This window comes from Coregonus lavaretus (genome assembly GCF_964263955.1).
Source record: "Coregonus lavaretus genome assembly, chromosome: 8".
NCBI classification, from domain to species: domain Eukaryota; kingdom Metazoa; phylum Chordata; class Actinopteri; order Salmoniformes; family Salmonidae; genus Coregonus; species Coregonus lavaretus.
In genome coordinates this window covers 10117225-10144512 of record NC_139995.1, presented here as the reverse complement: position 1 = coordinate 10144512, position 27288 = coordinate 10117225, and the positions used below count along the sequence as shown (strand labels likewise).

General features: G+C 44.8%; 1 protein-coding gene across 1 annotated transcript; it reads left to right on the top strand.

The window, feature by feature from the left end:
• The first annotated feature begins 182 nt into the window (after positions 1-182).
• On the top strand, positions 183-27288 carry LOC311133288 (monocarboxylate transporter 1-like). Its single transcript, XM_084166776.1, has 5 exons — positions 183-473; positions 15608-15876; positions 24992-25135; positions 25745-26530; positions 26683-27288. The coding sequence occupies exons 2-5, from the start codon at positions 15660-15662 to the stop codon at positions 26940-26942; spliced, it is 1407 nt and encodes a 468-aa protein (XP_084022902.1). The 5' UTR covers positions 183-473; positions 15608-15659; the 3' UTR covers positions 26943-27288.

The following is a 27288-nucleotide window of genomic DNA, read 5'->3' as shown; positions in this document are numbered from 1 at the left end:
GCCCAGACTTTAGTGTGTATCCCGCTGTTTGATGTCTCATGTAGGGTCAGTAGTGCAGTTGGTGTTGGCTGGAGTGGAGACACATGACAAGGAGGCGGGGAAAACATTTCAGGGGCGCGGCTCTAATCTTCAAACAACCAATAAGAGGCTGGCTGGACTGACCTCACCAGTTAGCACTCTAGTGCCTTGGCCGGCCCAGCTGTTTGATCTGCCCACTGAATGAATCAAACTTTTGTCCAGTTCACTTCAACTTCACAGACTAGCACTTATGCTGACTCTGAAGTATTAATTATAGTTTGGGACTGTCTCTCCGACGTTCTGGACCAGACTTCTGCAGAGGTATTTGCTTCTTACACAGATCCACTTATGATATAATACAGTATGCAGTCTGTCCTGTGCTGAAGTGCCTCAGTGAGAGCTCCCCATCTCAGCCTGCAGAGCTCATCTGGATCTAGAAAGAGCTGCTGGCAAAGGTAAGATGCAACCCATACATCCACGTGTACATTTGGCTAATCTGCATAAGCTCTGAGATTGGAGAACCATTCTCATTTGCATGTGGAAGAAAAGACGTGAGGAAAGAAAAGGATACTGATACGTTTGATGTGACACATACAGTATGTCAAGTTGTTATGTGAGTGATGGGGGAGATAAGAAACATGGCCATTTCTTTAATTGTTCATGCCCTGAAAAGCATTGACAGAAATGGTCATGATCATGATGGCTCACTTTGGGGTCATTATAAATAGTATTGAGGAGGATGTTTGAGACATGGCCGCAATAGAAATCAATGGGGATCGCCTACTACAAAACCACAGGCCAGGATCTGAACTCTCCAACTCATTCCTACTAAGCCTTCAACCTAAATCCCTTTGCTTTTATTGTAGGCTTTAGCAAAGCATCCTGAAATAACGTAATATTGGGCCAACAACCCAAATTTTGTCCTGGCCTCTGATCCCCATTCATTTCTGTTAGTCAAATATCCATTTGGGGGGCCATGTTCGCTTAACAGCCAAAGTCCTGGGGCTTCTGAACACCGGGCTCGCTCGCCTCTCTGAAGCGGCAAGATGTCTGCTTGGGATTTAACCTTGTATAAGATAAGACATGAAAGTGCGAAACATGAAGCGCAAACCACGGCATTTAACCATGGCAAGGTGACTGAGAATATGGCCGAATGCAAACAGTGTAGTTATTCCCTCCGTAAGGCAATCAAACAAGCAAAATGTCAGTATACAGACAAAGTGGAGTCGCAATTCTACGGCTCAGACACGAGACGTATGTGGCAGGGTCTACAGACAATCACGGACTACAAAGGGAAAACCAGCCACGTCGCGGACACCGACGTCTTCCTTCCGGACAAGCTAAACACCTTCATCGCCCACTTTGAGGATAACACAGTGCCACTGACGCGGCCCGCTAGCAAGGACTGTGGGCTCTCCTTCTCCGTGGCAGACGTGAGTAACACATTTAAGCGTGTTAACCCTCGCAAGGCTGCCGGCCCAGACGGGATCCCTAGCCGCGTCCTCAGAGCATGCGCAGACCAGCTGGCTGGAATGTTTACGAACATATTCAATCTCTCCCTTTCCCAGTCTGCTGTCCCCACCTGCTTCAAGATATCCACCATTGTTCCTGTACCCAAGAATACAAAGGTAACTGAACTAAATGACTATCGCCCAGTAGCACTCACTTCTGTCATCATGAAGTGCTTTCAGAGCCTAGTCAAGGATCATATCACCTCCACCTTACCTGACACCCTAGACCCACTTCAATTTGCTTACCGCCCCAATAGATCCACAGACGATGCAATCGCCATCGCGCTGCACACTGCCCTATCCCATCTGGACAAGAATAATACCTACAGTGGGGAAAAAAGTATTTAGTCAGCCACCAATTGTGCAAGTTCTCCCACTTAAAAAGATGAGAGAGGCCTGTAATTTTCATCATAGGTACATGTCAACTATGACAGACAAAATGATATTTTTTTTTCCAGAAAATCACATTGTAGGATTTTTAATGATTTATTTGCAAATTATGGTGGAAAATAAGTATTTGGTCAATAACAAAAGTTTCTCAATACTTTGTTATATACCCTTTGTTGGCAATGACACAAGTCAAACGTTTTCTGTAAGTCTTCACAAGGTTTTCACACACTGTTGCTGGTATTTTGGCCCATTCCTCCATGCAGATCTCCTCTAGAGCAGTGATGTTTTGGGGCTGTCGCTGGGCAACACAGACTTTCAACTCCCTCCAAAGATTTTCTATGGGGTTGAGATCTGGAGACTGGCTAGGCCACTCCAGGACCTTGAAATGCTTCTTACGAAGCCACTCCTTCGTTGCCCGGGCGGTGTGTTTGGGATCATTGTCATGCTGAAAGACCCAGCCACATTTCATCTTCAATGCCCTTGCTGATGGAAGGAAGTTTTCACTCAAAATCTCACGATACATGGCCCCATTCATTCTTTCCTTTACACGGATCAGTCGTCCTGGTCCCTTTGCAGAAAAACAGCCCCAAAGCATGATGTTTCCACCCCCATGCTTCACAGTAGGTATGGTGTTCTTTGGATGTAACTCAGCATTCTTTGTCCTCCAAACACGACGAGTTGAGTTTTTACCAAAAAGTTATATTTTGGTTTCATCTGACCATATGACATTCTCCCAATCCTCTTCTGGATCATCCAAATGCACTCTAGCAAACTTCAGACGGGCCTGGACATGTACTGGCTTAAGCAGGGGGACACGTCTGGCACTGCAGGATTTGAGTCCCTGGCTGCGTAGTGTGTTACTGATGGTAGGCTTTGTTACTTTGGTCCCAGCTCTCTGCAGGTCATTCACTAGGTCCCCCTGTGTGGTTCTGGGATTTTTGCTTACCGTTCTTGTGATCATTTTGACCCCACAGGGTGAGATCTTGCGTGGAGCCCCAGATCGAGGGAGATTGTCAGTGGTCTTGTATGTCTTCCATTTCCTAATAATTGCTCCCACTGTTGATTTCTTCAAACCAAGCTGCTTATCTATTGCAGATTCAGTCTTCCCAGCCTGGTGCAGGTCTACAATTTTGTTTATGGTGTCCTTTGACAGCTCTTTGGTCTTGGCCATAGTGGAGTTTGGAGTGTGACTGTTTGAGGTTGTGGACAGGTGTCTTTTATACTGATAACAAGTTCAAACAGGTGCCATTAATACAGGTAATGAGTGGAGGACAGAGGAGCCTCTTAAAGAAGAAGTTACAGGTCTGTGAGAGCCAGAAATCCTGCTTGTTTGTAGGTGACCAAATACTTATTTTCCACCATAATTTGCAAATAAATATATTAAAAATCCTACAATGTGATTTTCTGGATTTTTTTTTCTCAATTTGTCTGTCATAGTTTACGTGTACCTATGATGAAAATTACAGGCCTCTCTCATCTTTTTAAATGGGAGAACTTGCACAATTGGTGGCTGACTAAATACTTTTTTTCCCCACTGTATGTAAGAATACTGTTCATTGACTATAGCTCAGCATTCAACACCATAGTACCCTCAAAGCTCATCATTAAGCTCGAGGCCCTGGGTCTGAAACCCGCCCTGTGCAACTGGGTCCTGGACTTCCTGACGGTCCGCCTACAGGTGGTGAAGGTAGGAAACAACACCTCCACTTCGCTGATCCTCAACACAGGGGCCCCACAAGGGTGCAAGCTCAGCCCCCTCCTGCACTCCCTGTTCACCCATGACTACGTGGCCACGCACGCCTCCAACTCAATCATCAAGTTTGCAGATGCAGTAGTAAGCTTGATTACCAACAATGACGAGACAGCCTACTGAGAGGAGGTGAGGCCCTGGGAGTGTGGTGCCAGGAAAATAACCTCTCCCTCAATGTCGACAAAACAAAGCAGCTGATCGTGGACTTCAGGAAACAGCAGGGAGAGTATGCCCCTATCCACATCAATGGGACCACTGTGGAGAAGGTGGAAAGCTTCAAATTCTTTGGTGTATAAATCACTGACGATCTGACAGTGTGGAGAAGAAGGCGCAACAGCGCCTCTTCAACCTCAGGAGGCTGAAGAAATTTGGCATGGCACCTAAAACCCTCACAAACTTTTACAGATGCACAATTGAGAGCATCCTGTCGGGCTGTATCACCGCCTGGTACGGCAACTGCACCGCCCGCAACCGCAGGGGTCTCCAGAGGGTGGTGCGGTCTGCCCAACGCATCACCGGGGGCAAACTACCTGCCCTCCAGGACACCTGCAACATCCGATGTCACAGGAAGGCCAAGAAGATCATCAAGGACAACAACCACCCGAGCCACTGCCTGTTCACCCCGCTATCATCCAGAAGGCGAGGTCAGTACAGGTGCATCAAAGATGGGACCGAGAGACTGAAAAACAGCTTCTATCTCAAGGCCATCAGACTGTTAAATAGCCGTCACTAGGCGGCTTCCACCCGGTTACGTAACCCTGCACCTAAGATGCTGGTGCCCCATATCCATAGACTTGAAATCACTGGCCACTTTAATAATGGAACATTAGTCACTCTAATAATGTTGACATATTTTTGCTTTATGTATATACTATATTCTATTCTACTGTATTTTTGTCTATGCCACTCTGACATTGCTCATCCTAATATTTCTAATATTTATATATTCCTTAATAAAATTATTTTACTTTTAGGTTGTGTGTATTGTGTGTATTGTTGTGAATTGTTAGATATACTGCAACGTTGGAGCTATAAACACAAGCATTTCGCTACACCCGCAATAACATCTGCTAAACATGTGTATGTGACAAATAACATTTCATTTGATTTGACATAGACCTTGTTGTGGCACAGCTAATGTCCTCTAGCGCCGAGCACATGTGCCGCTGGCACGTTTGAAGCAGCATATTCCATCTCAAGTGGCACTGTCAGACCGCCCTCTTTGGCTGCTTATTACAGAACTTTAGCCAATGAGGGGGCTATTGCTCATCCCCCCTGTTCCCCTGTCTCATATTTCATCCTCAATGCAGGCTGGCTGCATATGATAAACCTAGAAAGCAGGATCAAATTGAGTTTTCAACTCACAGATTACTGCCCACTTAGTTTGCAAACTTTTCAGTCTTCTTGAGTGGATGAAATTTGCCACCCTTATTTATTTCATTATTTATAACCTTGATGTGTTTATAAGTAATTAATATACATTATTGTCTTTGTCCTGATTTTTCTCCTCCATTCATAAATTAAAACAGAATATGTTTACACAGTCTTGTCCGTGCGGGACTCAACGACCTCCCTGACCCCATGCACAGAATGTACAAAGTGTACCCGGTGTGTGCTGTGTGCCCTAGCACAAACATGTGCGGATTGAGAGACTGCCTGTTGAACGTGTAAAGACTATTTTCAGACAGAGACATATCTTTGTGCTGACCTTTGTTCCCAGGGCAGGAAGTGAGGGTTGTAAGAGGACACCCAGTACATTGCATTCTCACACCCATTTAACAGTGCAGTCCACTCCTGATAAGTGCACTTTGGACATGTGCAAACTCCTGTGCGATACAGTTTTCAAGTCCCATTTAAATGACACATTCTTTAATATCTGCTGATAACTACATGATCTGGTTTAGTGCATGCTGTCACTCTAGTCGTAAATTGTTAAATTTATCAGGAGTCTTACTCAAATTTTCACAGCAGTAAGTGAAATATTTATTCACATTCATCTGCATCTCTCTTCTATTAAACTGCTCAAAATGTAGAAAGTGATTTGCTAAACGCCACGTTTGTACTGCGTACTGCACAGTTAAAAGAGCATGCTGTAGGACCCAGGAGTCCTCGTCAGATAATGGCTGAAATTGAAGTTGATTGGGAACACCATCTTCTTTTTCCATTCTCGCTCTACACAGAGTACACAGCTGCTAACAAAGGAACATTGTAAACCATCATGGCACGGTGAATGTCTTTAAGAGACTCCAATGGCAGCCTTCCCTATATGTAGGTTAAATTCGAGGGAAATCTTTGGAAACCAATTCCAGACTGACACTGTGTGTAATGGGGAAATTTAAGGTGATTAAAGTTCCTATTCAATTTATTGTGATTAACACAATGCTTAGCTTAGCATATTTATATATTTTCCCTGTTGCAAATTGTAACAAAACAGACAGATTTTTGATTGATATTATCAACGACTGCTCCCTGTTTTGTTTATCTGGAAATTCCTGTTACACCGTGCAACATGCAATATGTTGTATCCAACATGCATGGATTTTCAGTATAACACAGTTCATCCTAAAAAACGTTTGTGTTCAAACGAGAAACTCAGAGGCTGTCATACATAAGCCTACCGTAGGTCATTGACTCATTATATTACCTTTGCATCAAAGCTCTGTCTGGACTGTTTTAGGAAGAAATAATGGGCTTTTTAAAAAATCACCCCACTTTCCTCCAAAACGTCAGTGTTTAATCAATACAATCACATCACCCCAGCTAAACTCTCAGCTTAGCGTCACAATTTCTCAAACTCTGGAAAGATACAGTACATGCTGAGGCCCCACTGTAAAATACACAAACTGCTAATCCTACACTGTTTTCACCACCAGAGAGGACCATTACTTCCTTTAGATCAAGAGTCCTCTCCACAGAACATGCAGAAGCTCTAAATCATTACCCTCTTTATGAAAGCATAGCCCTTAGCTTTGGAGGAAGCTAAATATAACATGTATTCATGGTTTGATCAATGAGCACTGTGGATGGGCTCCCCAGTGTAAACAACACAATAAGCCATATGACTCTGCAGATGGTTCTGTATTCATCAGCTCAGAAGTGAGGGGCCGTGGGAATATAATGGACGGCTGGATTTACAGTAGGTGTAAAAAGCAGCTCCAGAAATGGCACCCACATAGTCAATATTGGGCTTTTTAGGATGTATATTTTCGGTAAATCAAATTCATCCATTTACTTGTGAAATACTGAGGAGGAAGTTATGGATTCTGCGTTTCATACACTGGTAAGAAATAATCATGCACATGGCCTAAAGGTGAACTATTTAAAACGGCAATTAGCAATTAAAACAATAACAAAGCTTACTCCCCAAACTCTGTTTGGTAAGAAGCTGAGGGATGGGGCTGGAGAAATGTAACCTGTCTCAAAATCATAAACAGAGCTATGGATGCAAGTACTGACCATCCATGATTTCAAAATGTTAGTTTTAACCATGTTTTGAGGCTTCTTACCAAAATGTACACAAACAGGCAGTAGAGCCTGCTCGTTTAGATTTACTTTGTTTACAAACATTGGAGTAAAACAAGCTTATATTTTGGGTTCTGATGGGGTAGGACAGTTGAACTAAGCTCATTCAGTGTTTATAAGTTAATAAGCAACTGCTGAACGCTCATTTAAGTCAACATCAAGCCATTGATGTTAGCAGGACATGTTCATGCATGCCTTAACCCTCTCGCTGTTTGATATGTAGTTCTTGTTGCAATAACATTAATTCACAAAAGCAAATTACCATGACACACCTGTGATATCTACCAAACATAGCCGCAGGAAGTAGGGGTGCTGAGGGTACTGCAGCACACCCTGAAAAATTCGAATAAGAAATATATATTTATAAAAAATATATATACTTTATGGCCCCCCCAAAAAAATGCACAAAAGCAGTGCGTGCACTGGGCTTTTTCAAGTTAAAAAAAATAATAATTCAGCATCTTCACTTTGGCAAAAAAGTAGTTGTATAATTAAGAACAGTATCTTGCGGGATTCAATAGCTGGAATTGTAAGAGTTGTTGCCCTGTCCCTTTCTTTGTGATTGTCATTCTAATGGAATCCAGAAAGGTGCAAAATGATGGGCAAAGACACAAAACATCCACATCAAATTAAATATTTTTCTTGATCAAATAACTTGGAAAAATCCCACTTTTTGTGCAGTGTTAATTTACCATCCTTACAAACCACAATGTAAATGTGCATTACTGTATTGTACATTCCATCCCCATAAAGAAAAACACAATACAGTAATTGAGTACATTGACACATCAAGTGGTTTCTGATGCTGTGATGTGATGGGGTGGCTCAGTTGGTAGTGCGTGGCACTTGCAATGCTATGGTTGTGGATTTGATTTCCACGGCGGACCAGTATGAAAATGTAAGCACTCCCTACGGTAAATTGCTCTTGATAAGAGTGTCTATGGAAAAGGAATGAATAGATCATTTCAGTTTTTACATAGAAATAAGTTGCATTTGCAAAGTATTTCAAGAAACTGGAAAACATATACTGTATCAAGCAAGTATTTTTTTATATTCCACAAGTATTAACTGTTTTGTAATTATCAAACTCAAGTTACAAATGCTGGTAAACACTCAAATACATTTAGTTGACATTTTTTCACAAAAGTAGTGCACTGGGCCTTTACTAGTCCTGTGTTAGCGGACAGATATACAGTTGAAGTCGGAAGTTTACATACACCTTAGCCAAAAACATTTAAACTCAGTTTTTCACAATTCCTGACATTTAATCCTAGTAAAAATTCCCTGTCTTAGTGTCAAAATAGATGTAGGTGGGTGTGGGTGGAATCAGGCGCAGGACGCAGTACGTTAGTCCAACAGACTTTAGTGATGCACAGCAAAACAAACACGAAATAAATGCCCTGAGGCAAAAGCTCTGCACGTAAGTGAAAACACAAGCGCACAAACAGGTGCGACAAAATACTCCAAAACTAAGGAGCAAACTAGCTCAACCGAGCAAACAGTAATATTACAGCCTACCGGCACGACAGTAAAACAATCACACACAACACCTGACAAACACAACGAGAACTATATAGGACACTAATGACACTAAATGATAACAGGTGTGACAACAATCAGACAAAAGCAAACGAACATAGAAACATGCAACGGTGGCAGCTAGTATTCCGGAGACGACGAACGCCGAAGCCTGCCCGAGCAAGGAAGAGAGGCAGCCTCGGCCGAAACCATGACAGTACCCCCCCCCCTTGACGCGCGGCTCCAGACGTGCGCCGACTCCGGCCTCGGGGACGACCAGGAGGACGCGGAGCAGGATGCGTCGGGTGGCCACGATGGAATTCCGTCAGGAGAGACGGGTCCAAAATGTCTCTCCTCGGCACCCAGCACCGTTCCTCCGGGCCGTACCCCTCCCACTCCACTAGATATTGGAGACCCCCCATCCGACATCTCGAATCCAAGATGGACAGCACAGAGTACGCCGGTGCCCCCTCGATGTCCAATGGGGGCGGAGGAGTCTCCCTGATCTCACTTTCTTGGAGTGGGCCAGCTACCACCGGCCTGAGAAGAGACACATGGAACGAGGGGTTAATACTTTTATACTCCACAGGCAGTTGTAATTTGTAACACACCTCGTTCAACCTTCTCAGGACTTTAAATGGCCCTACAAACCGCCGACCCAGTTTCCGACAGGGCAGGCGGAGGGGCAGGTTTCTGGTAGAGAGCCAGACTCGATCACCAGGTGCGTACACCGGTCCCTCACTGCGGTGGAGATCGGCGCTCGCCTTATGACGACGGATGGCCCGCTGCAGGTGGACGTGTGCAGCGTTCCATGTCTCCTCCGAGCGCCGCACCCACTCATCCACCGCAGGAGCCTCGATCTGGCTCTGCTGCCAAGGTGCCAGAACCGGCTGGTAACCTAACACACATTGGAAAGGGGTTAGGTTAGTGGAGGAATGGCGTAGGGAATTCTGGGCCATTTCGGCCCAGGGAACGTACCTTGCCCACTCCTCCGGCCGGTCCTGGCAGTATGTTCTAAGAAACCTACCCACATCCTGGTTCACACGTTCCACCTGCCCATTACTCTCCGGGTGGTAACCCGAGGTGAGGCTCACCGAGACCCCCAACCGCTCCATAAAAGCTCTCCAGACTCTGGAGGTAAATTGGGGACCTCGATCAGACACAATATCCTCGGGTATCCCGTAGTGCCGGAACACATGGGTGAATAGTGCTTTGGCAGTTTGCAGGGCCGTAGGAAGGCCCGGCATGGGGAGCAAACGACAGGCCTTTGAAAACCGGTCCACAACGACCAGTATAGAGGTATTCCCCTGTGAAGGAGGAAGGTCAGTGAGGAAATCCACCGAGAGGTGAGACCATGGTCGTTGTGGAACGGGCAGGGGTAGTAACTTACCCCTAGGCAGATGTCTAGGCGCCTTACACTGGGCGCACACCGAGCAGGAGGAAACATAAACCCTCACATCCCTCGCCAACGTGGGCCACCAGTACTTGGCACTAAGACAGTGCACTGTCCGGCCGATACCAGGGTGTCCAGAGGAGGGTGACGTGTGAGCCCAATAGATCAATCGATCCCGAACCTCGAGCGGAACTTACTTCCGATCCTCCGGACATTGAGGTGGACTAGGGTCGGTGCGTAACGCTCGCTCGAGTTCAGCATCGACCTCCCACACTACCGGTGCCACCAGACAAGACTCCGGCAGTATGGGAGTGGGCTCCACGGACCTCTCCTCCGTGTAATACCGCCGAGACAGTGCGTCTGCCTTACCATTCTGTGACCCAGGGATGTATGTGATCTTAAATGTGAACCGGGTCAAAAAATATTCCACCTCGCCTGGCGAGGGTTCAGCCTCCTCGCTGCCCGGATGTACTCCAGGTTACGGTGGTCCGTCAAAATGAGGAAAGGGTGTTGAGCCCCCTCAAGCCAGTGCCTCCACACCTTTAGGGCCTGTACCACGGCTAACAGCTCCCTGTCCCCTACGTCATAGTTTCGCTCCGCCGGACTGAGCTTCTTGGAATAAAAAGCACAGGGGCGGAGTTTAGGTGGCGCGCCGGACCGTTGCGAAAGCACGGCTCCTATACCGGCCTCTGACGCGTCCACCTCTACCTGAAATGGCAAAGAGGGAACCGGATGCGCCAGCACCGGGGCCGAGGTAAACAGGTCCTTCAACCTCCCAAACGCCCTGTCCGCCTCGGCTGACCACTGCAGACGCACCAGATCCCCCTTCAAAAGAGACATAATGGGAGCTGCCACCTGTCCAAAACCCCGGATAAACCTCCGGTAGTAATTCGTAAACCCCAAGAACTGCTGCACCTCCTTCACAGTGGTTGGCGTTTGCCAATTACGCACGGCCGACACCCGGTCTACCTCCATCTTCACCCCTGACGCAGACAACTGATAACCCAAAAAGGAGACCGACTCGGGTAATAATGCAGTATCCAAGGAAAGAGACGGACTGCTGGAAAAACAGACACTTCTCTGCCTTGACATACAGGTCGTGCTCCAACAGCCTACGCAACACTCTGCGCACCAGGGCCACATGCTCGACTCGGGTAGGCGAGTACACGAGAATGTCATCTATGTACACGACCACCCCCTGCCCCTGCATGTCCCTGAAGATCTCATCAACGAATGATTGGAAAACTGAAGGAGCGTTCATCAACCCGTATGGCATGACAAGATACTCGTAATGGCCCGAGGTGGTACTAAAGGCTGTCTTCCATTCATCGCCCTCCCTAATGCGCACCAAGTTGTACGCGCTCCTGAGATCTAATTTAGTGAAGAAACGCGCCCCGTGCAATGACTCCGTCATGGTCGCAATCAGCGGGAGTGGATAACTGTACTTCACCGTGATCTGATTGAGACCACGGTAATCAATGCACGGGCGTAATCCTCCATCCTTTTTCTTCACAAAAAAGAAACTCGAGGACGCAGGGGAAGTGGAAGGCCGTATGTATCCTTGTCTCAGAGATTCGTCTATGTACGTCTCCATAGCTCTCTTCTCCTCCTGAGACAGAGGATACACATGGCTCCGTGGGAGCGCAGCTCCTGCCTGGAGGTCTATCGCACAATCTCCCTGCCTATGGGGAGGCAACTGCGTCGCCCTCGACTTACTGAACACAATAGCCAAATCCCCATACTCAGGGGGAACGTGCAATGCGGGCACCTGGTTTGGACTCTCCACCGAGGTAGCCCCTATGGAAACGCCTAAACATCGACCCACACACTGGGCAGACCACTCCATCAGAGCCCTCTCCTGCCACGAAATAGATGGGTTATGGGTACTCAACCAGGGCATGCCCAGCACCACCGGATACGCAGGCGAGTCGATCAGAAATAGCTGGATCATCTCCTGATGACCCCCCTGCGCACACATCCTAAGTGGCGCAGTGACCTCCCTGATCAAGCCCGCACCCAACGGACGGCTATCTAGGGCATGAACGGGAAAGGGAACGTCAACAGGGAGAAGGGGAATCCCTAAGGCTAAACAAAACTTCTTATCAACAAAATTCCCAGCCGCGCCTGAATCTACCAGCGCCTTATGCTGGGAATGAGGTGCTACCTGTGGAAAACGCACAGATATACAGAAATGGGCAACAGAGAGCTCTGGGTGAGTGGGGCGCCTACTCACCTGGAAGGACTCCCCAGTGCGGGACCTGTCGTCCTCTCCCCGAGGAGGCCATCCCCAGCACCTAGCCGCGGTGTGTCCTCCCCGACCACAGTTGGTTCAGGAGATGGACCCCCTCGTAAGCCGACCCCTCCTCTCTCTAGCGCCAGCGCCCCCGAGCTCCATGGGGCACGGCTCGGAGGCGCTGGAGGGTGAAATGGACGGACCCCCCTCGGAACGTCCGCGGGTAGCTAGCAGGGTATCCAGCCTGATGGACATGTCGACCAACTGGTCGAACGAGAGGCTGGTGTCCCTACAGGCCAGCTCCCTACGGACGTCCTCGCGTAGACTACATCTGTAGTGATCGATGAGAGCCCGCTCATTCCACCCTGCATCCGCCGCTAGGGTACGGAACTCCAAGGCGAACTCCTGGGCACTCCTCTTCCCCTGCCTGAGGCCGACCAGACGCTCCCCCGCTGCTTTCCCCTCCGGGGGATGGTCAAACACCGCCCTGAAGCGGCGGGAGAACTCGTCGTAGGTGATGGTGTTAGCGTTGATCCTCCTCCACTCTGCGTTGGCCCATTCCAACGCCTTCCCGGAAAGGCAGGAGATCAGGGCGGACACTCTCTCGTGTCCCGAGGGCGCCGGGTGCACGGTGGCCAGGTAAAGCTCCACCTGGAGAAGGAATCCCTGACACCCGGCCGCGGTCCCATCATAGGCCCTCGGGAGCGAGAGTCGAACTCCTCTGGGTTCCGGAGCGGGAATGGGCTGAGTGGCCGATGGTGCGGGCAGGGAGGATGGCGGTGGAGGAGTCCCTCGGGTCTCCCAGCCTCGGATGGTGGTGATCACCTCCTGCAGTGCGGACCCCATCCGCAGGATCTGGTCATCCTGCTCATGGATCCTGTCCTCCAACGTCGCCTGTGCTGCTGCGGCTCCTGCTGATTCCATCGAGTAGGGTGTGTGATTCTGTCAAGGTAGATGTAGGTGGGTGTGGGTGGAATCAGGCGCAGGACGCAGTACGTTAGTCCAACAGATTTTAGTGATGCACAGCAAAACAAACACAAAATAAATGCCCTGAGGCAAAAGCTCCGCACGTAGGCGAAAACACAAGCGCACAAACAGGTGCGACAAAATACTCCAAAACTAAGGAGCAAACTAGCTCAACCGAGCAAACAGTAATAATACAGCCTACCGGCACGACAGTAAAACAATCACACACAACACCTGACAAACACAACGAGAACAATATATAGGACACTAATGATACTAAATGATAACAGGTGTGACAACAGTCAGACAAAAGCAAACGAACATAGAAACATGCAACGGTGGCAGCTAGTATTCCGGAGACGACGAACGCCGAAGCCTGCCCGAGCAAGGAAGAGAGGCAGCCTCGGCCGAAACCGTGACACTTAGGTCATTTAGGATCATCAATTTATTTTAAGAATGTGAATAATAGTAGAGAGTGATTTATTTCAGCGTTTATTTATTTCATCACGTTCCCAGTGGGTCAGAAGTTTACATACACTCAATTAGTATTTGGTAGCATTGCCTTTAAATTGTTTAACTTGTGTCAAACGTTTCGGTTAGCCTTCCACAAGCTACCCACAATAAGTTGGGTGAATTTTGACCCATTCCACCTGACAGAGCTGGTGCAACTGAGTCAGGTTTGTAGGCCTCCTTGCTCGCACACGCTTTTTCAGTTCTGCCCACACATTTTCTATAGGATTGAGGTCAGGGCTTTGTGATGGCCACTCCAATACCTGGACTTTGTTGTCCTTAAGCCATTTTGCCACAACTTTGGAAGTATGCTTGGGGTCATTCTCCATCTGGAAGACCCATTTGCGACCAAGCTTTAACTTCCTGACTGATGTCTTGAGATGTTGCTTCAATATATCCACATAATTTCCTTTCCTCATGATGCCATCTATTTAGTGAAGTGCACCAGTCCCTCCTGCAGCAAAGCACCCCCACAGCATGATGCTGCCACCCCCGTGCTTCACGGTTGGGATGGTGTTCTCCAGTTAGCAAGCATCCCCCTTTTTCCTCCAAACATAACGATGGTCATTATGGCCAAACAGTTATATTTTTGTTTCATCAGACCAGAGGACATTTCTCCAAAAAGTACGATCTTTGTCCCAATGTGCAGTTGCAAACCGTAGTCTGGCTTTTTTATGGCGGTTTTGGAGCAGTGGCTTCTTCCTTGCTGAGCAGCCTTTCAGGTTATGTCGATATAGGACTCGTTTTACTGTAGATATAGATACTTTTGTACCTGTTTCCTCCAGCATCTTCACAAGATCCTTTGCTGTTGTTCTGGGATTGATTTGCACTTTTCGCACCAAAGTACGTTAATCTCTAGGAGACAGAACGCGTCTCCTTCCTGAGCGGTATGACGGCTGCGTGGTCCCATAGTGTTTATACTTGCGTACTATTGTTTGTACAGATGAACGTGGTACCTTCAGGCATTTGGAAATTGCTCCCAAGGATTAACCAGACTTGTGGAGGTCTACAATTTGTTTTCTGAGGTCTTGGCTGATTTCTTTTGATTTTTCCATGATGTCAAGCAAAGAGGCACTGAGTTTGAAGGTAGGCCTTGAAATACATCCACAGGTACACCTCCAATTGACTCAAATGATGTAAATTAGCCTATCAGAAGCTTCTAAAGCAATAACATCATTTTCTGGAATTTTCCAAGCTGTTTAAAGGCACAGTCAACTTAGTGAATGTAAACTTCTGACCCACTGGAATTGTGATACAGTGAATTATAAGTGAAATAATCTGTCTGTAAACAATTGTTTGGAAAAATTACTTGTGTCATGGACAAATTAGATGTCCTAACCGACTTGCCAAAACTATAGTTTGTTAAAAAGAAATTTGTGGAGTGGTTGAAAAACGAGTTTTAATGACTCCAAACTAAGTGTATGTAAACTTCCGACTTCAACTGTAGATGTCTTCAGCACAAAAAAAGTACTTTCTGCATTTTTTGCGACGTGTTATACTTTTCTATTATTTCTCTATTTTCTTTCTCTCTGCATTATTGGAAAGGGCCCGTAAGTAAGCATTTAACTGTTAGTCTACACTTGTTGTTTACGAAGCATGTTGATTGATCTGACCTTAACAGTAAAGAAAAAGTATTCCTTGAACATACATATTTACCTTTGTGATTAATGTTTCTTTTCACATTGTGAGACATAGTTAACATAGTTTGATTCATAAAAAACATATAGTTGACTGAGTTCTAGCTTTGTTTTAATGATGACACGTTTCTGAAAACGTTATTCATCTTTCTCCAACAGGTGCCCATTGCTGTGTAGGGTCCTGTGTGGAGGAGCTTGGTGAGCAGCAGCCATGCCGCCTGCCATGGGAGGACCCCAGGGGTACACCCCTCCAGAGGGGGGCTGGGGCTGGGCGGTGGTGGTGGGAGCCTTCATCTCTATTGGCTTCTCCTACGCCTTCCCCAAGTCCATCACCGTCTTCTTCAAGGAGATCGAGGTCATCTTCGACTGCTCCAGCAGCCAGGTGTCTTGGATCTCCTCCATCATGCTGGCGGTCATGTACGCTGGAGGTGAGCTGGAAGTTCGAATAGTGCACCACTCCCGGAAATGTACATGTTAAAAACGTTTTACTTTCACACAAATTCAATTCTAAGTGTACTCCAACCATCTTTGCTTTCACAAACACCTGAAAAGCAAGAATGGAGTGCATTTTTTGTTCCTAAATACATTACAAATGTATTGGAAACAGGTTATCAAGTAATTTGACAATCGATGGAACATGTTAGAATTGCAAACGGAATGTGTTAATTTTCCGGTAGGGAGAGTTAGAGTGATGACATAGTGTGTAGCAGAAGTGAGCTGAAAGATGCACAGCCAGAGTGAGTTGTGGAGCATTGTGTAACAGACTTGGGTTCAAAAAGTATTTGCATTCTTTCCAATACATTGAGCTTTTGATTGAGCCTTGGCAGGGTTAGGACCAAGGGACCGTTTAATTGGATCCATTGCGCCAGGCAAGCGCAATCAAGCACAGCTAAAATATTTTATAGAAAACAAATACTACTTAAACCCAGACCTGGTGTTGGCAGTGTGTAACCGCTGCCTAAGAGCACATTAGTTACATTGTCATTGTACTCCCGAGTGGCGCAGTGGTCTAAGGCACTGCATCGCAGTGCTAACTGTGCCACTAGAGATCCTGGTTCGAATCCAGGCTCTGTCGCAGCCGGCCGCGACCGGGAGACCCATGGGGCGGCGCGCAATTGGCCCAGCGTCGTCCAGGGTAGGGGTGGGAATGGCCGGCAGGGATGTAGCTCAGTTGATAGAGCATGGCGTTTGCAACGCCAGGGTTGTGGGTTCGTTTCCCACGGGGGGGCAAGTATAAAAAAAATATGTATTCACTAACTGTAAGTCGCTCTGGATAAGAGCGTCTGCTAAATGACTAAAATGTAAATGTAAAATGTATTGTTATCAGTAATAACAGCTGCTAAACACCACAATAGTGTCCTCCTAAAGCTTGGTAATCCCATTTAGTGAATGGTGATGATAGTTTTTAAGTGCCACTGACACCTTATAGCTGCTGTAGATCATTAAGCATGTGTCCCGCCATATCCTCCTACAGCTCTCAAGATGCTGTGTGAGACTTCGGAAACTTCAACTTGGCTTTCTTTTAGATATTTGATTTGATGCAACAACAAAAAATGTATATAATGATAGACACAACCACAAATTAGAAAATGTCACCCTTTACACTCTAACTGCACCTTTTAACATGAATGGATCTGAAAGCCTCTGTTAGGCCTCCGTATTCACAGTATACCATTCAGTGAGAATGCGATGGAAAAATACACTCTATCTTTTGCTCAGTGGACCATTCATGCACCTTCTTTTCTTCAGTCACACACGGCTCCCATAGTTTCCCAACCATTGACTATGTGGAGTGAGGTCACTGGGCACCAGATCAAGATGAAGTGTATTGTCCAAAACGAGACGGCGAGGCCTGAATCAAACCATTGTCTTTGAAATTGAATGAATGGGGTCTCTGGAATGTTTTTACTCTTCAGAAGCATCGTTCTTAACAGTCTCTCTCTCTCTCTCTCTCTCTCTCTCTCTCTCTCTCTCTCTCTCTCTCTCTCTCTCTCTCTCTCTCTCTCTCTCTCTCTCTCTCTCTCTCTCTCTCTCTCTCTCTCTCTCTCTCTCTCTCTCTCTCTCTCTCTCTCTCTCTCTCTCTCTCTCTCTCTCTCTCTCTCTCTCTCTCAATTCGATTCAATTTCAATTTAAGGGCTATATTGGCATGGGAAACGTATGTTAACATTGCCAAATCAAGTGAAGTAGATAGTAAACAAAAGTGAAATAAACAATAAATATTAACAGTAAACATTACACTCAGAAGTTCCAAAATAATAAATACATTTCAAATGTCATATTATGTATATAGATACACTACCGGTCAAACGTTTTAGAACACCTACTCATTCAAGTATTTATATATTATATATTTTAATATTTTCTACATTGTATAATAATAGTGAAGACATCAAAACTATGAATAACACATATGGAATCATGTAGTAACCAAAATTGTTAGACAAATCAAAATATATTTTATATTTGAGATTCTTCAAATAGCCACCCTTTGCCTTGATGACAGCTTTGCACACTCTTGCCATTCTCTCAACCAGCTTAACCTGGAATGCTTTTCCAACAGTCTTGAAGGAGTTCCCACATATGCTGAGCACTTGTTGGCTGCTTTTCCTTCACTCTGTAGTCCGACTCATACCAAACCATCTCAATTTGGTTGAGATCGGGGGATTGTGGAGGCCAGGTCATCTGATGCAGCACTCCATCACGCTCCTTCTTGGTAAAAGAGCCCTTACACAGCCTGGAGGTGTGGTGGGTCATTGTCCTGTTGAAAAACAAATGATAGTCCCACTAAGCCCAAACCAGATGGGATGGCATATCGCTGCAGAATGCTGTGGTAGCCATGCTGGTTAAGTGTGCCTTGAATTCTAAATAAATCACAGACAGTGTCACCAGCAATGCTCCCCCACACCATAACACCTCCTCCTCCATGCTTTACAGTGGGAACCACACATGCGGAGATCATCCGTTCACCCACACCGCGTCTCAGATAGACATGCCGGTTACAACCAAAGATCTCCAATTTGTCCATTGCTCGTGTTTCTTGGCCCAAGCAAGTGTCTTCTTATTATTGGTGTCCTTTAGTAGTGGTTTCTTTGCAGCAATTCGACCATGAAGGTCTGATTCACACAGTCTCCTCTGAACAGTTGATTTTGAGATGTGTCTGTTACTTGAACTCTGTGAAGCGTTTATTTGGGCTGCAATTTCTGAGGCTGGTAACTCTAATGAACTTTTCCTCTGCAGCAGAGGTAACTCTGGGTCTTCCATTCCTGTGGCGGTCCACATGAGAGCCAGTTTCATCAGAGCGCTTGATGGTTTTTGCGACTGCACTTGAAGAAATGTTTTTTTTAAGTTCTTGAAATGTTCCGTATTGACCAACCTTCATGTCTTAAAGTAATGATGGACTGTCATTTCTCTTTGCTTATTTGAGCTGTTCTTGACATAATATGGACTTGGTATTTTACCAAACAGGGCTATCTTCTGTATACCCTCCCTACCTTGTCACAACACAACTGATTGGCTCAAACGCATTAAGAAGGAAAGAAATTCCATAAATTAACTTTTAAGATGGCACACCTGTTAATTGAAATGCATTCCAGGTGACTACCCCATGAAACTGGTTGAGAGAATGCCAAGAGTGTGCAAAGCTGTCACCAAGTCAAATGGTGGCTATTTGAAGAATCTCAAATATAAAATATATTTTGATTTGTTTAACACTTTTTTGGTTACTACATGATTCCATATGTGTTATTTCATAGTTTTGATGTCTTCACTATTATTCAACAATGTAGAAAATAGTCAAAATAAAGAAAAACCCTTGAATGAGTAAGTGTTCTAAAACTTTTGACCGGTAGTGTACGGTGTTGTAACAATGATATGGGAGTTTATCCAAATTGGGTTTCTTTTTCGAGTTCTTTGTGGATCTCTGTAATCTGAGGGAAATATGTGTCTCTAATATGGTCATACATTTGGCAGGAGGTTAGGAAGTGCAGCTCAGTTTCCACCTCATTTTGTGGGCAGTGTGAACATAGCCTGTCTTCTCTTGAGAGCTAGGTCTGCCTACGGCGGCCTTTCTCTATAGCAAGGCTATGCTCACTGAGTCTGTACATAGTAAGGCTTTCCTTAAGTTTGGGTCAGTCACAGTGGGCAGGTATTATGCCACTGTGTACTCTCTATTTAGAGCCAAATAGCATTCTAGTTTTCTCTGTTTTTATGTTAATTCTTTCCAATGTGTCAAGTAATTCTCTTTTTGTTTTCTCATGATTTGCTTGGGTCTAATTGTGTTGTTGTTGTTGTCCTGGGGCTCTTTGGTGTATGTTTGTGTTTGTGAACAGAGCCCCAGGACCAGCTTACTTAGGGGACTCTTCTCCAAGTTCATCTCTTTGTAGGTGATGGCTATGTTATGGAAGGTTTGGGAATCGCTTCCTTTTAAGTGGTTATAGAATTTGATGGCGCATTTCTGGATTTTGATAATTAGCGGGTATCGGCCTAATTCTGCTCTGCATGCATTATTTGGTGTTTTTTGTTGTACACAAAGGATATTTTTGCAGAATTCTGTCTCAATTTGGTGTTTGTCCCATTTTGTGAATTATTGGTTGGTGAGCGGACCCCAGACTTCACAACCATAAAGGGAAATGGGTTCTATAACTGATTCAAGTATTTTTAGCCAGATCCTAATTGGTATGTCAAATTTGATGTTCCTTTTGATGGCATAGCTTTGTGGAAGTTAGCTGTGGCGCTGATGTTTAGGCCCAGGTATGTATAGTTTTTTGTGTGCTCTAGGGCAACGGTGTCTAGATGGAATTTGTATTTGTGGTCCTTGCAACTGGAGCTTTTTTTTGAACACCATTAGTTTTGTCTTACTAAGATTTACTGTCAGGGCCCAGGTCTGACAGAATCTGTAAAGACGATCTAGGTGCTGCTGTAGGCCCTCCTTGGTTGGTGACAGAAGCACCAGATCATCAGCAAACACTAGACATTTGACTTCAGATTCTAGTAGGGTGAGGCTGGGTGCTGCAGACTGTTCTAGTGCCTTGTTGTTTGTGTACATGGATTTTATAATGTCGTATGTTTTTCCCCCCAACCCCACTTTCCATCAATTTGTATAGCAGACCCTCATGCCAAATTGAGTCAAAAGCTTTTTTGAAATCAACAAAGCATGAGAAGACTTTGCCTTTGTTTTGGTTTGTTTGTTTGTCAATTAGGGTGTGCAGGGTGAATACGTGGTCTGTCGTACGGTCATTTGGTAAAAAGCCAATTTGACATTTTCTCAGTACATTGTTTTCACTGAGGAAATGAGCTAGTCTGCTGTTAATGATAATGCAGAGGATTTTCCCAAGGTTGCTGTTGACGCATATCCCAAGGTAGTTATTGGGGTCAAATTTGTCTCCACTTTTGTTGATTGGGGTGATCAGTCCTTGGTTCCAAATATTGGGGATGATGCCAGAGCTAAGGATGATGTTAAAGAGTTTAAGTATAGCCAATTGGAATTTGAGGTCTGTATATATTATCATTTCATTGAGTATACCATCAACACCACAGGCCTTTTTGGGTTGGAGGGTTTGTATTTTGTCCTGTAGTTCATTCAATGTAATTGGAGAATCCAGTGGGTTCTGGTAGTCTTTAATAGTTGATTCTAAGATTTGCATTTAATAATAATAATAATATGCCATTTAGCAGACGATTTTATCCAAAGCGACTTACAGTCATGCGTGCATACATTTTTGTGTATGGGTGGTCCCAGGGATCGAACCCACTACCTTAGCGTTAGAAGCGCCGTGCTCTACCAGCTGAGCTACAGAGGACCATTTGATCATGTATATATTTTTTGCTGTTTGTTCTTTGTTATAGGGCCAAAAATATTGGAGAAGTGGTTTACCCATACATCTCCTTTTTTGGATAGATAGCTCTTCGTGTTGTTGTTTGTTTTCCAATTTTCCCAGAAGTGGTTAGAGTCTATGGATTCTTCAATTACATTGAGCTGATTTCTGACATGCTGTTCCTTCTTTTTCCATAGTGTATTTCTGTATTGTTTTAGTGATTCACCATAGTGAAGGCGTAGGCTCAGGTTTTCTGGGTCTCTATGTTTTTGGTTGGATAGATTTCTTAATTTCTTTCTTAGGTTTTTGCATTCTTCATCAAACCATTTGTCACTGTTGTTACTTTTCTTCGGTTTTCTGTTTCTCCCTCTCTCTCTCTCTCTCTCTCTCTCTCTCTCTCTCTCTCTCTCTCTCTCTCTCTCTCTCTCTCTCTCTCTCTCTCTCTCTCTCTCTCTCTCTCTCTCTCTCTCTCTCTCTCTCTCTCTCTCTCTCTCTCTCTCTCTCTCTCTCTCTCTCTCTCTCTCTCTCTCTCTCTCTCTCTTGCTCTCTCATCTCTGTCTCCTGAGTCCATGGATGAGGTTCCTCGCATTCCAGTGTGCGTGTTAATGCTCTGATCACATGAATGTTGTCCCAGGTGACATCTGAGGCTGAGGAGATGAAATGGCCTACATGAAAGTCAGGCAGACCACTGTGTGTGTGTCGGTTGGTCTGGGTTCCTGTACCGGCGGGGACTGGGGTGAATCAAATGCTGGGTGATGTTAAACAGGTCTGCCCAGTGAACCGGTGATATGACTCTTTTCATCAACACGCACAGACAGAACAGTAATCAGAGGGACTCTCCTTCTCATGCTCCTTGTCCCTCAAGATGAGGTCTGGTGCTAGATAAGAAAGCATTGTCAGCATTGTCTGTTTTCTCTCCAGGAGGGGAGATGAACGGAACAAACTGGCACGGTGTTGTCTCAGAAAAGTTACTAAACATAGTTATTAGCTGCACAAATCGCCAGCGTTTTCAGCCGGCTTAGTAGTAGTGCCTGTTTACAATAACATGTGGAAGAAAAAGAACTGTCCGAGTAATTACCAAAACACTGAACTCCTGAGAGGATTAGTGCCGGTACTAAACATACTAGATCCCACATAGAAAATACTACATAACAAAGAATATACACACCCTGACTCAACATATACGAGTCCCCTGAGTCAGGGCGGTAAGCCTTAAGATGGGGGTGATGACCAACAGTGCACAGCACACAATATGTGTTCTTCTAGATTGTAGTTCAATGAATCAATGAGTCATTGAATCAAATGTATTTGTATTTTTTTTACAGTTGTTGTGAAGTACAGTAACCTGCCTAGACCCCCAAAGACCAAGCAGCAGCACAGTGGCAATCCATACATGCTCAATTTTTGCATGTAGGCCTTCTTGCGCAACAGAAAATGTATTGTGTTGCTTGCCTTATTTAACTGTAAGTTGCCATAACACTTTATTGAAGAGTATTTGTGTGTCATCCATGAATGCTATGAAAAAAATCATGTTATGGAAAATGTATACATTCACTGAATAATTGGAAGCAGTCCACTTGTCCCCTCTTGAATTTCTTACCTATCCTTCTCGTAATCTCTTACATTGTCAGGTTTGGTCATAGGCTACCTCTCATACTTTTTTCCCCCTTACCAGCTCGTCTTTGTAAAGGGAGGGGACAGGCTCTTTGTTGGTGCTTAGCCTCGCCTGCATTAGTATCTAAGAAGCCTTTGTTGTGTTCCGAGCTGGCAAATGAGTCTGGACAACCTCTAAACAAAACTGTCACATTCCATTTAGGTTCCTTCAGTGGTGCCGGGATTTGGCAGGGAGGCTGAAGCATCTTCCACGTGGATCTTCGCTCCCATTTAGGCCCTGTTGTTGTAAGCCAGACAGAGAGTGGGCATGCTGCCAGCTGAACTCTGCATGTCATCTAGGCATATGTTTACATATTGTAGTGAGCTTGCTGTGGTTATGCTCAGTTTATGATCTGTAGTTACCTTGAATTGGTGTGCCAAAACCTCAGATTCAGCCACACCTAAATGGAATTAATATGTTGCAGTCTAAGACAATAACAAAACGATGCTATTGTGAACTGCCTACAAAGCTTCCAGTATGGAAGATGATAGGGCACTTACTGTAGTAGTAGACTGCGGGGTGAACTTGAGGCCATCATTGATTAGAAAAATGTGGAGTATGTTTATCAAGTCACATCAATAGACAATAAACTGTATATTTAGACAGCAGAACGAGTGGGACAAAGGTCATTTCCCTTTTACTGTATTGTTCCCATCTTTCAAAATTAAGGGATAGTATTTACTATTACATGGGACCTATGGTAGGATACCCATAGGGAATGAGTCTGCCTAAAGGATTCAGCATTCTTGAGTTCGGCATACTCCCTTAAAAGACCTTTGCTTGAAAAAAGAGAAAAAAGTGGCAATAGTACTGTTTGTCCATTTTGAGACGCCATAGCCAGTATACATGTCCTCAAAATAGTCACAATTAATCTAAGATAACTTAAGAAATCTGTCATACATTTTTACGTTTTTGCCAAGGAGATCTTAGTTGCGCAATTTTACATCTAACTAAGATGTAGGTAGATCATGGCTCTTGCAACACTAGGGTTGTAGGTTTGATTCCCACGTGGGAACAGTACAAAAAAGTACGACAAATGTATGCACTCATTAACACTACTGTAAGTCGCTCTGGATAAGAGCGTCTGCTAAATGACTAAATCTCTCGTTGAATGACGACAAATACTTTATTGAAGAATCCCTACTGTTGACCAGTCACCGACGAAGGGGCATAGACTTCGTTCGGCTCCCGAACTTCAGCTGGCCTTGAGAAAAAAATGTGTGTGCTCATACAGCCGACAAATCCCTTACCAAAGTCCAAAAACAACAAAAACATCACCAAATGTCATCATAATATATGCACAAACTGTTTTGTCTGGGAAGTGGACGCCTTAAGTGTAGCCTACTCTATTGATTTTATGCTGTGCTAACTATGCTGCTAGGAGACAGTGGACATGAAATGCAATGTACTTTATGGTTTCAGTCCTAATTACATCCTGTGTCCAAGTACTTTTAACTTATTTTTTCTATACAAAACCTCTCTCTTACACGCACACATAACATCCTGCACACACACTATCACCCACAGAGCAGACTGAAGCAGGATTTTACAGTAGCCTAGTTCTGAATTGCTCTTTAGAGACTTTTTTCAGTCTCAGCACATACGTTAGGAATACACTAACCGTAGTGACACCTCACAATCTCTGGTTTCATCACGATTGTCTTGTTTTGTGTGAGATTGCATTGCGAACAGTGGCTAGACCAGAGAAATTGCTGCAGTGCTGCAGTGAGAGAAATCATTACACAAGTTGTGTTTCTCAGAGCTGTGGCTTTGGGGACCTCTAGTGGTCATCTCTTTCAAGTTATCTGGCTTTGCTTATAATACTTTCCTTTTTCCTTTTCACCTTTAGAATAAAGGAAGGAATCTTCTCAATGAACATACTTAAAACCATGTTAATAAAGGGAAAGGAATTCAAAATGTGATTTTGCCATCCTATAAAGGTCAGATTTCGATAGTCATAATGGTATAGTCAGTTTTGCTTGGGCATATTTGTCTAATGTGACTCTTTCCAACGCATGAACCATCTTGACTGTTTTCTGTTGCATTTGTCATTTGTGACGTGTGTGTTTGTCTCAGGTCCTATCAGCAGTATCCTGGTTAATAAGTATGGGAGTCGTCCAGTCATGATGTGTGGAGGATTCCTGTCTGGCTGTGGACTGATTGCTGCCTCCTTCTGCAACTCAGTGGAAGGACTGTACTTCTGTGTAGGAGTGGTTGGAGGTCAGTGATCTAAAGTAACTAAGTAAAAATACTTTGAAGTACTTCTTTACTATTTATATTTTTGACAACTTTTACTTTTACTCCACTACATTTCTAAAGACAATATGTACTTTTTACTCCCATACATTTTCCCACACCCAAAAATACTCCTTACATTTTGAATACTCAGGCAGGACAGCAATATGGTCCACTTATCAATATAACGCGTTGTCATCCCTACTGCCTCTGATCTGGCGGACTCACTAAACATAAATACTCTGTTTGTAAATGATGTCTGAGTGTTGGAGTGTGCCCCTGGCTGTCCGTAAAAAAATAAAAAAACAAGAACATTGTGCCGTCTAGTTTGCATAATATAAGGAACTTGATGTATAGTATTTCCTTTTAAGTTTTATGTTTATGACAATTGAGTACTGTTTCCACCACTGTAAGAGGTAGGCCTCTTTCATTCATGATCACAATTAGTTGTGGCTGTTAAGGACCTTTATCGCACTCTAGGGAACTCTTTAGGAACATTATCACCACTCTATTATCCTGTATCTAGACTAAAGCCAATGGGAATTCACTATATATAAGTCTTATTTTTTAAACTGTTTTAATGTATTTCAACAGGTTTGGGACTGGCCTTCAATCTGAACCCAGCCCTTACTATGATTGGGAAGTACTTCTACCATAAGCGGCCCATCGCCAATGGAATAGCCATGGCAGGCAGCCCGGTGTTCCTGTCCACCCTGGCACCTCTCAACAGCTGGTTCTTTGACCAGTTTGGCTGGAGGGGCAGCTTCCTGATCCTGGGAGGCCTGCTGTTCAACTGCTGCGTGGCTGGCTCTCTCATGAGACCCATTGGACCAAAACCACAGCCTTCCTTGAAAAGTGAAGACGCTGCCAAAGAGAGTATGACGTGTGGGCAGAAGTGCAACAGTTTTATCGACCTCTCGCTGTTCAAACACCGGGGCTTTGTGCTCTACCTCATGGGTAACGTCATCATGTTCTTTGGCCTCTTTTCCCCACTGGTGTTCCTTAGTAACTTCGCCAAGAGCAGGGACATCCCCAAAGAGAAGGCAGCCTTCCTGCTGTCAGTCCTGGCCTTTGTGGACATGGTGGCCCGGCCCTCCATGGGCATTGTGGCCAATACCAAGTGGATACGACCGAGGGTGCAGTACTTCTTTGCCTGCTCTGTGCTGTTGAATGGTGTGTGCCACGTCCTGGCCCCCATCTCCGTGGACTACACAGGCTTCGTTATCTACGCCATCTTCTTTGGCTTTGCCTTCGGCTGGCTGAGTGCGGTGCTGTTTGAGACGCTCATGGACCTGGTGGGAACCCAGCGCTTCTCCAGTGCAGTGGGACTGGTCACCATCGTGGAGTGTGGGCCTGTCTTGCTAGGACCCCCTTTGCTAGGTGAGTATGTGCACACATACATGTATTTGTAGTTTACTTATGCGCCTTGTTTCTATATAAACACGTGCAATCATCTAACTGGTTTATTTTTATGAAAAGTAAAGACGATTAACTTTGATACAATTTAGAATTAATATTTTGTTTTGCCACAGGTAAATTCAAAGACATCTACAATGACTACCAATACACCTATCAGAGCTGTGGGGTGATCCTTATCATTGCCAGTGTGTTCCTGTTTGTTGGGATGGGTATCAACTACCGGTTGTTGCACAAAGAGAAAAAGGAGGAGGAAAGGAAGGCTAAACTGGAGGAAAAAGAAGAAGAGTCCAGCCAGGACAATGCTGCAAAAGAAGCCAGCAACGAAGGGTTGAGAGCAGTTGATGAGGCAAATACTGCAGAAGACACAGTCTAACTGTCATTACCATGTGAAAGTGTGAAATTGACAGTCAATTAGATAATGTGGACATCAAATTCATCAGTGTTCATGTAAAGATATTTCTCAGCCCCATTGCCACTTCTGTCATTGAATAGTGTATTATTAGCATATGACTGGAGCAAGATACACTTATGTATGATATAAGCATGCAATCTCTACTGAAATGTACTGCCGCCCTCCAAAAATATACTCTATTTTATCAATCTGGAGTCCAGATAGTCAATTTTCTGCGTATGTGTTGTGATATATTTTAGAATATTATTATATGCAGGTCATTTGTTCATACTGTATTTGGAATTTCAGATAAAACACTTTAAATAAC

Coding starts and splice junctions, on each gene's coding strand:
- LOC311133288 (XM_084166776.1), top strand. CDS start 15,660: ATGCCGCCTGCCATGGGAGGACCCCAGGGGTACACCCCTCCAGAGGGG. Junction 15,877..24,991: donor GGCGGTCATGTACGCTGGAG/GTGAGCTGGAAG, acceptor TGTTTGTCTCAG/GTCCTATCAGCAGTATCCTG. Junction 26,531..26,682: donor GCTAGGACCCCCTTTGCTAG/GTGAGTATGTGC, acceptor GTTTTGCCACAG/GTAAATTCAAAGACATCTAC.